The 7,977-nt window shown below is 45.9% G+C and overlaps 2 protein-coding genes across 2 annotated transcripts; one reads left to right on the forward strand and one right to left on the reverse strand.

The window, feature by feature from the left end:
• Window positions 1–611: 611 nt before the first annotated feature.
• On the forward strand, window positions 612–4,122 carry LOC124675298 (PHD finger protein ALFIN-LIKE 4-like). Its single transcript, XM_047211362.1, has 5 exons — window positions 612–843; window positions 942–974; window positions 1,744–1,972; window positions 3,155–3,272; window positions 3,397–4,122. The coding sequence occupies exons 1-5, from the start codon at window positions 717–719 to the stop codon at window positions 3,667–3,669; spliced, it is 780 nt and encodes a 259-aa protein (XP_047067318.1). The 5' UTR covers window positions 612–716; the 3' UTR covers window positions 3,670–4,122.
• A 190-nt stretch (window positions 4,123–4,312) lies between these two features.
• Window positions 4,313–7,708, reverse strand: LOC124677426 (potassium channel KOR2-like). The gene is made up of 11 exons (XM_047213411.1): window positions 7,518–7,708; window positions 7,137–7,358; window positions 6,974–7,037; window positions 6,520–6,859; window positions 6,139–6,437; window positions 5,966–6,037; window positions 5,781–5,879; window positions 5,401–5,622; window positions 5,130–5,318; window positions 4,787–4,862; window positions 4,313–4,707 (listed from the first exon to the last, which is right to left on the reverse strand). The coding sequence occupies exons 1-11, from the start codon at window positions 7,706–7,708 to the stop codon at window positions 4,313–4,315; spliced, it is 2,169 nt and encodes a 722-aa protein (XP_047069367.1).
• Window positions 7,709–7,977: the final 269 nt, after the last annotated feature.

Here is a 7,977-nt window from a genome sequence, read left to right on the forward strand (position 1 = left end):
AGTTATGTATACTGTACTTGCCCATTTCACCGGGGCCAAGTTGAAACTATAGTTGATTAAGGTCTACCCTTTCGAATAGCTTGGAACAATGCATTAACACTTCATGAACACACATAATCCTCTCCTTATTTTTTCTAGCTGTCACTTTAGGGTTAGCGGATTCAATCAAATAACAGGTCATACAACTTGCAGATAAATACTAAATTCATATATATGATAATGCAATAAAAGTTCAGTACTGAAATCATGTCACTCGGGCTCTAGCAACAAGCATTAAACATAACAAATATGCATAAACACTCATGCAAAAATATCTTCAAGACAAACACCACAAATTCCAGAGTTTATGCAAAATAACATGATCAATCTCATTTAATTCCCGTCCTTCTCACATGCCTACTATGAACTATTCACACATGGTGACGAGGAACAAACACATGGTTGATGGAGATGACAGTAGCGAGGGTTCTGTCGCAATTTCGGTTCTAGACTTCTAGTGACAGGCGGGCCTCAAGAACTCCACCCGGCCCCACTTGGCCAACGTTCCTTCAAAACCTCAAAATTGCAGCTTCCTCAGCAAAGCACCAATATTAATCACCCCCGCGGCTTCCCCTCTACTACTCCCGATTGCCCCAGAATTCCAGTCGAATCCCCTCCTCTTCCACGAAAACCCTAATCTCGCCAGCCCCCTCCTCTCTCCGGCGGTCGCGGACTAGATGGCGGCTATGGGCGACAGCGTCCTCTCGGTCTCGGCCGCCATCCACCCGAACGTGCACTCCCCGGAGGACGTCTTCCGCCTGTACCGCGGCCGCCGCGCCGGCATCGTGCAGGCCCTCACCGAAGGTCTCTCTCTCGTTCGTTCGTGTGGATTTTGGTGCGGTTTTTCTTCTCTCTCGCGCTGATCGATGGCTGTGTTTGTTTGCCGGTTTCGCGGTCCGCAGACGTGGAGGAGTTCTACGAGCAGTGCGACCCTGGTGAGTTTTCTCAGTCGCTTCCGATGTTGATTTTGGGGGAGATAGTAATCTGGGTGCGAACTGCGCGGAGCCGTGTTTTTATCCCTGTTTGCTGTCGCTTCCCCGACGTTATTTGACTGCTCTCGTGGTGCTCGATTTAGTTGCTGCGGGTACGGATTTGGTAAGGCTAGCAGATTCGGCGCGTGATCGGTGAATTGCCGATGAACCATTCTGTTTGCCTCGGATGGGAAATTTATGTGCTAGTAATGATTTACGATTCAGTTGTAAAACTCTGCAGCTAAATCATGTGAGAATTGCCAGTTTGGGTGATATAGGGTGCAAACTGCGAAGGAAACTCTGCATGCCTTATCCGATTGTGCTAGCGAAACATGTAGCCACCACTTCTGGTGATATTCAGCTGTCAATTGGAGACACTGGATGGAGAAACTACCGTGAATGCTGCTAACAATGTGGGTAAATTGGAACAGGCTGTGTAGCTTTGAGTGGCCAAATGCTTGAGCTGAAGAATTTGGATGTCCAAACTCCCAATTGCCGCTGTCAGCTGCTTTGGGTTTTTTTTTCGAGGTTGCTGCTTTGGGTTAAAAAATGTGCAGTGTTGCTGTACTCCGTGTCCGAATCAGCTATTATCTGCTTCTGGATGTTTGCTAATTAATTAATGACACTGCAAGGCAAATTATGTGTTATGTCATGTTTAGGGCAACTTAAACCAGGTTGTCATCTTCTAGGCACAATTTCTGACTTAATAGGAACGTTATTTTTTTTTTTCCAGACGAGAATGCCTTGTGCCTCTTTGGACAGCCTAATGGAACCTGGGAAGTGAAACTGCCAATCGAGGATGTTCCTGTTGAACTTCCTGAGCCAGTATGTGGGATAAACTTTGCTCGCGATGGAACACCCAAGAAAGTTTGGCTATCTATGATAGCTATCCATAGTGATGCATGGTTGATGTCCATGGCATTTTACCATGCGGGTCGTGTTGCATTTGACAGAGACGACAGGTACGCTTCCTTTCTACTGCTTATTATGCTGTATATGTAGTTGTGTGATGCAGTTCATGCTTAGCTTTGCTACAACTTACTATGCACAAGGATGTTCAGCACCCGTGTTATATATATTTCATTTCATTGTAGTCGAATGCCATGGTTTTAGATCTGTTAGTCTTAGGACCTTTTACTGGCATTTGTCATAATTCAATCCGTTAAAAAGTCTTCTAGTTTTTCAATGTTTTTCCTACCTTTTACTCTCTTATTTCACATAGAACCTAGAATTAGTTGCTGCATCTCCTTACATTTCGTGTAACCCAGCAATCTACACTTTCTCAGATATTTGAATTTTTCCTAGTTTAATATAACCTGTGTTAATTGAATGATTTATGAACTAAGTAAAAGGTGTTCAGAATGGTAGGTGGGGTAGTATTGAGAATGGATATTGCCTGAGATGCTGTTGGATATTTGGTGGAAAGTATTGGTACTGATATTCGTATTTAGTACTCCCTCCGTTCTTTTTTAATTGACTCAAATTTAGTACATTGTACTAAATTTGAGTCAATTAAAAAAGAACGGAGGGAGTATGTTCCAAGAAATCATCAGTATTCTAGCAGTTATTACTGTTTAAAATGATGTTTTAAGGTCAATCAGCAAATGCTTTTCAACTACCAATTGTATAGTCATCCTATATATCATGATCGTTGGATAATTTGCAACTGTTTCAGTTCTAATGGTGGGCAGATCTGCACTATTTATCATTTACATTTCCAGCCACAAATGGGCTGGGCTACATATGTGGTTTAATTTTAAGTTTGGCATCTTTGGCTAAGATGGGCAGCATTGCACCTGCTTGTTCTTGTCTAAGAACCAAATTTGGAGGAACAATCTGCTTCCACTTCAATTTGTGCTCGGAGTTTTATTTAACTTGTAAAGATAATTGTAAGACCTTACTTTCTCAATTCATCTAATTATGTTCTCCAAACTGCAAGTGCAAATGAGTGCGTTCTGAGCCTGTTTGACATGGTCTCCTTTACATTTTTTGCTTCTGAACAGAATTTGCTCTGTTATGCATGTCATTTCTACACCATTCTAGATAGGTGCATCCAGGCCAGTGTTCAGTTTTGGCATGAAGTACTGATTGTTATCATGGAGTTTGGTAATGGTGTTTAAGTGACACTTGAATTGTAATTGCAGGGAACTGCTCTTCAGGATGATCAATACCCTTCCCACTGTCTATGAAGCTGTGAAAGAAAGCTATGAGAAGCAAACGCAGACCCTGAAAGCCAGCAGCAAAAAAAAGTCTAGCTCCCAGGTAAACATAAGCGGACCACATCATGCCTTATTTTTTGTCCATATAAATATATCTCATTCTGCGTCCTATTATAGTCACCAAAACAGAGCAATTCTAACAGAAAGCCGATGAAATGGTCTTGCAGACGCTGGAGGAAGAGGAGGGCGCCAATGCTAGTGGAGGCAGTGAGGATCAAGCTATGACGGAGTGCGCCGCTTGTCAAGAGACCTACAGCGCTGACGACGGGCACTTCTGGATTGGTTGCGACCATTGTGAGAGGTGGTTCCATGGCAGGTGTGTGGGGATGACTCCTGAGAAGGCAGATGAAATCGAGCGCTACATGTGCCCTGGTTGCAGCTACAAGAGTAAACAAAACAAGATGAAAGCTCCACGGCAAGTGTGTGGGGATGACTCCTGAGAAGGCAGAGGAAACCAACCGCTACATGCGCCCTGGTTGCATCCAGAAGAGTAAACAAAACAAGATGAAAACTTCTTGCTGATGTGATTAGGAAGTTGTGATAGTGGTGACTGGTGATGCTTGAACCGGGGGGATCTCTCGTTTTCGCACCTCTGCTGTTTGCTCCGCTGTTGCATTTAGCTTCGTGACATCTTAGGATGTTGGCTGGCGATGGGAACATGAGGTGGATTCGTGGAATGCTCAGGCCGTCAGCTTGGGTTTAAACCCCAGCAGGCATCCGGATCCCGTACTCCTGTTTGACACCGTTTCGAAACAAAATCATGTCACATTGCCTGAGTGGACATAGTATACATTGGTACTATGAGTAGGCCATATGCTATCTTAATTAGTGTTGATGGATGTTGAACGTGGAAAGACTCTGGAGTAATGAAATGATTGGTTAGTGAGCTGGAATTACATCCTTTTGTTTTGCCTGTCATTGTTACTCTCGCACTGGATACACATCTTTGCGATGGTTATCTAGCTAATTCTCTTCGGTTATAATTTGTGATATCATTGCCCTCTGAGAATATTTCGTTGCCAATAGTTCCTACCCTACCCTACCCTACATGAATTACAGCCAATGTACTGATGAATCTGATCACTACTGATCGGCTGCAACAGCAGCTCTAGCCTGCTCCAGGATCCTGACCAGCGGCTTGCTGCTGCACCTGCGCGCTTCATCGAGCGGCGTGTTCCCCCACCTATCCCTGGCCATGACGTCGGCCCCGAGCTCCACCAGCATGCTGGCGACGAGTGGCAGGCCGTCTCCGGCGGCGACGTGGAGCGGCGTTCTCCGGTCGTAGTTCCTGCAGTTGGGGTCTACACCGAATCTGAGCAGCCTCCGCAGTAGGTCGATCTTGCCTTCGGCGACCACCCTGCACAGGTAGCCTCCTGCATCCTCCAGATTCAGGGCTGCGCCCCGCGCGACCAGGAGCGAGATGATCCTGTCGTGTCCGCATTTCACCGCTGTCAGCAGCGGCGAATTTCCAAACTTATCTGCATTTTCAGAATTTCAGATGCGTTAGATGGCGTTTTCACTGTTTTAATTTGAACTCTATGTGTTTCAGTTTCTTACCTATGCTGTTGACGTTTGCTCCTCGTTGGATCAGGAACCTGATGATATCTTCATATCCTCTTGATGCAGCAACATGCTGCAAGGCAAAGGTAAAGGAACAGGTTGAAGAGTCGGTCATCTGATTACATAGTTTATTTAGCATAGCAGGCCAGCTCTTTCTCCAACTTCACTTTTGCCGTCAAGTTCTAATCTAGTTATCTTCCATATTTTCATAATTAGAAACAGGTTCATGGTGAATTTGAGTAGAATCTTGATAGATAGTTTTCACCACAAAGTTTTAGTAGATAATTTGTTGATACTTGCAATAGTTTGACTGATGATTAATCTGCAAGCGTTCACGTACCAATGCAGTCCTCCCGTCGTAATCCGGTTTACTCGGATCTGCTCCTGCTCTGATCAAGCCTTTTAACCGAAACAAGTCTCCATGGTAGGCAGCATTGTTGACTCCAATGACCTGGTCTGCCTCTTGCTTTGCTATCAGGTATGTGATATTGGATTCCAATTGTTTCCCCTTTGACTCAGTTCTTTTTCCCTGCATAACAAATGCTTAGCTACATTTTGTGTCAAAGCACTAGAATATACTATGATTCTACTTGTAGTAAACTAGGACCTACCTTGAGTAGGTTGCTCATTATCTGACGGCTATCCTTGAAGTACATTTGCAAGATGCTAGTCAGGGACTGCTTGTCAATTCTCAAGAGGCGGCAGAGTTCACAGACTCTAATTGTGTATGGCTGTGGAGTGTTGCAGATCACCGCGACATCGCCGACTATGTCGTAGGGAAGCAGTTCTGAGATGATCATTTCCGACTCACCTTCTCCGATGCCGATCTCTTCCTGTCAGAGTACACGGAACATGACAGTTGGCAGGTGAAAGGTCAGTCATACAGCTCAGCTCTGTTTTCTCTTGATCTATGTAGGTTTCTTTCACAAACAGATCGTGTGCATAAATCACGGGGGGTTATAAAATTGTTAAACTCGGCGAGGAGTAGTACCAGGCATCCATGTGCCACGATGTATATCTGATCCACCACGGTGCCTTGCTCCAAAATAACTTCCCCAGGGAGGAAGAATTCTTCATGCAATTTTACCACCTGAAATTAATTACCAATTTAGACATTGCATAGATATTATACTTAAAGAAAGCGCAGTGAGAGAAAAACTTGCATGAAGTTCTTACAATCTGGCTCAGGAAGTCCTCTGAGCATCCTTTGAACAGGTGCACCTTTGAAACTATGTCCATGTACAGTGTCTGGGAGATGTGCAAAGCAAAATGCTCAATCTAATTAAAATTGCTCCATAAAAAAATTATTTGTATTATTTGCTCCGAGAGAAAATTAACCTGCACTGTACCTTGGACCGGATTGCGACCGGTATGTCGTCGTCGATGATCCTGTCTCTCCTGTAGCTGCTCTCGTACTGCAGCACCAGGTGCGCCTTCACCTGGGACCTGATGTCGCTGCCCAGCTTGTTCCTGTTCATGTACCTGGTGAGCTCCGTCATCTTGTCCCGGAAGCGCTCAGTCCTGGAGCCCTTGACGATGAGCGCGGTCATGTTCCCGATGAGGTACGCGCCAAGCAGCATGTCGAAGGAGACGTACACCACGATGAACACCATCTCCCTCGTGTTCACCGCATGTATATCGCCGTAACCTGCACACAAATTTTTCATGTGATATCAGGAACTGCAACCTTGACGTTATGGTCATCTGGTGGTGAGACCGAGGCCGCGTACCGACTGTTGCCATGGTGACGATGGCGAGGTAGAGAGAGGTGATGTAGCGGGTGAGCAGGTCGACATGTCTGAAGTTGCTGTAGCTGCGGTCACCCATGGTGAGGCTCCCGATCCAAGTGCCCCCTTCGTGTGCCGGCGGCAGCGTGGTGGCGAGGTAATAGAAGATACAGGCGGCGGTGTGGGTGCAGTAGAGCTCGACGGTGACCAGCTTCACGATCCGCGTGAAGAGGTAGCTGATGCGGATGTCCTTCTCCATCTTCTTGAAGAAGCCCTGGATCTTCCTTGCTCTATACAGCCGGAGCCACACCAGGTACCTCACCATCTCCATCCTTCCTGTAAACTGATCACCCAAAAAACAACAATGGTGTGTCAGTTACTCAGTGTGACTGTGTGAGCAAGAATTTCCTTCTTTCTGATGCAGAATGTTGTACTGGTTCTTGAGATTGTGACGTACCTTGTAGATGGCGTCCCAGGGGAAGCATCCGAGCATATCTAGAGCGAAGCTGCCTTTGATGTAACTGAAAAGGCAAGAAGACACCAGAAATTCAGAAACACTATATTGTCGCTACTCGTGCCATGATGTCTTGGGTTCACTGTGAGAACTGATCAGCTCTCACCGTAGGGCGATCCTCTGCTTGTCGTAGACCACCCTGTGGGTGTGAGGATCCCGGTATGCGAGGAAGAAGTGGACGGCAACGTCGGCGAGGAAGATGAGCTGCGCGCACTCGAGGTCCAGCAGATGCTCGGGGAGGCCCCGAAAGAAGCAGAAGGCGAAGGGGGTGTAGAAGACGGAGTAGATGGACCACAGGAACATCATGTTCGACCACATCCTGTACCATCTGCAGCAAGAGCAGAGCACACTGATCATTCTCTCGTTCCTTGGCATTGCAAGGTATATCCATCTAATTTGGCTCATTATCTCATGCAATTTTTTTGGATTCATTGGGTAGCTAGCTTAATTGACCGCACACAAACACACACAAAGAGCTCGATCTTACCTTCCATTAGGGTCTATGACAAAGCTGCCGCCATAGCAATTCGTTGGGAGCTTCAGGGCGCTGCTGCCATGCCAGCTGCTGCTTCTCCACTTGAGCTCCCTAGCGAACAGGGTGAGCCTGCTCCCAACAGAGCCATGCAGTGTGTCATCTATCTCGTTAATCTCATACTCTGCAACAATCTCCCTCTCCATTTCTCCTCCTGCCTCTCTCTTAGTCTCTCCTCTGAATCTCTCTCCAATTTACATGTGTGAGCAGTCCAATGCAGGCAACATATATATATATATATATATATATATATATATATATATATATATATATATATATATATATATATATATGATCAACATGCGGCCCTGTCCATATGTCACTAGCTTTTGGCTGCACAAGGGGCAATTGGGCACCGCACGAACGGCACTAGCACTCAGTCGGTCGAGGTAGGTGGCTGTTGGGGGCTTGCCCA

Source organism: Lolium rigidum, chromosome 7 (assembly GCF_022539505.1).
Source record: "Lolium rigidum isolate FL_2022 chromosome 7, APGP_CSIRO_Lrig_0.1, whole genome shotgun sequence".
In the NCBI taxonomy this organism is placed as follows: Eukaryota; Viridiplantae; Streptophyta; class Magnoliopsida; order Poales; family Poaceae; genus Lolium; species Lolium rigidum.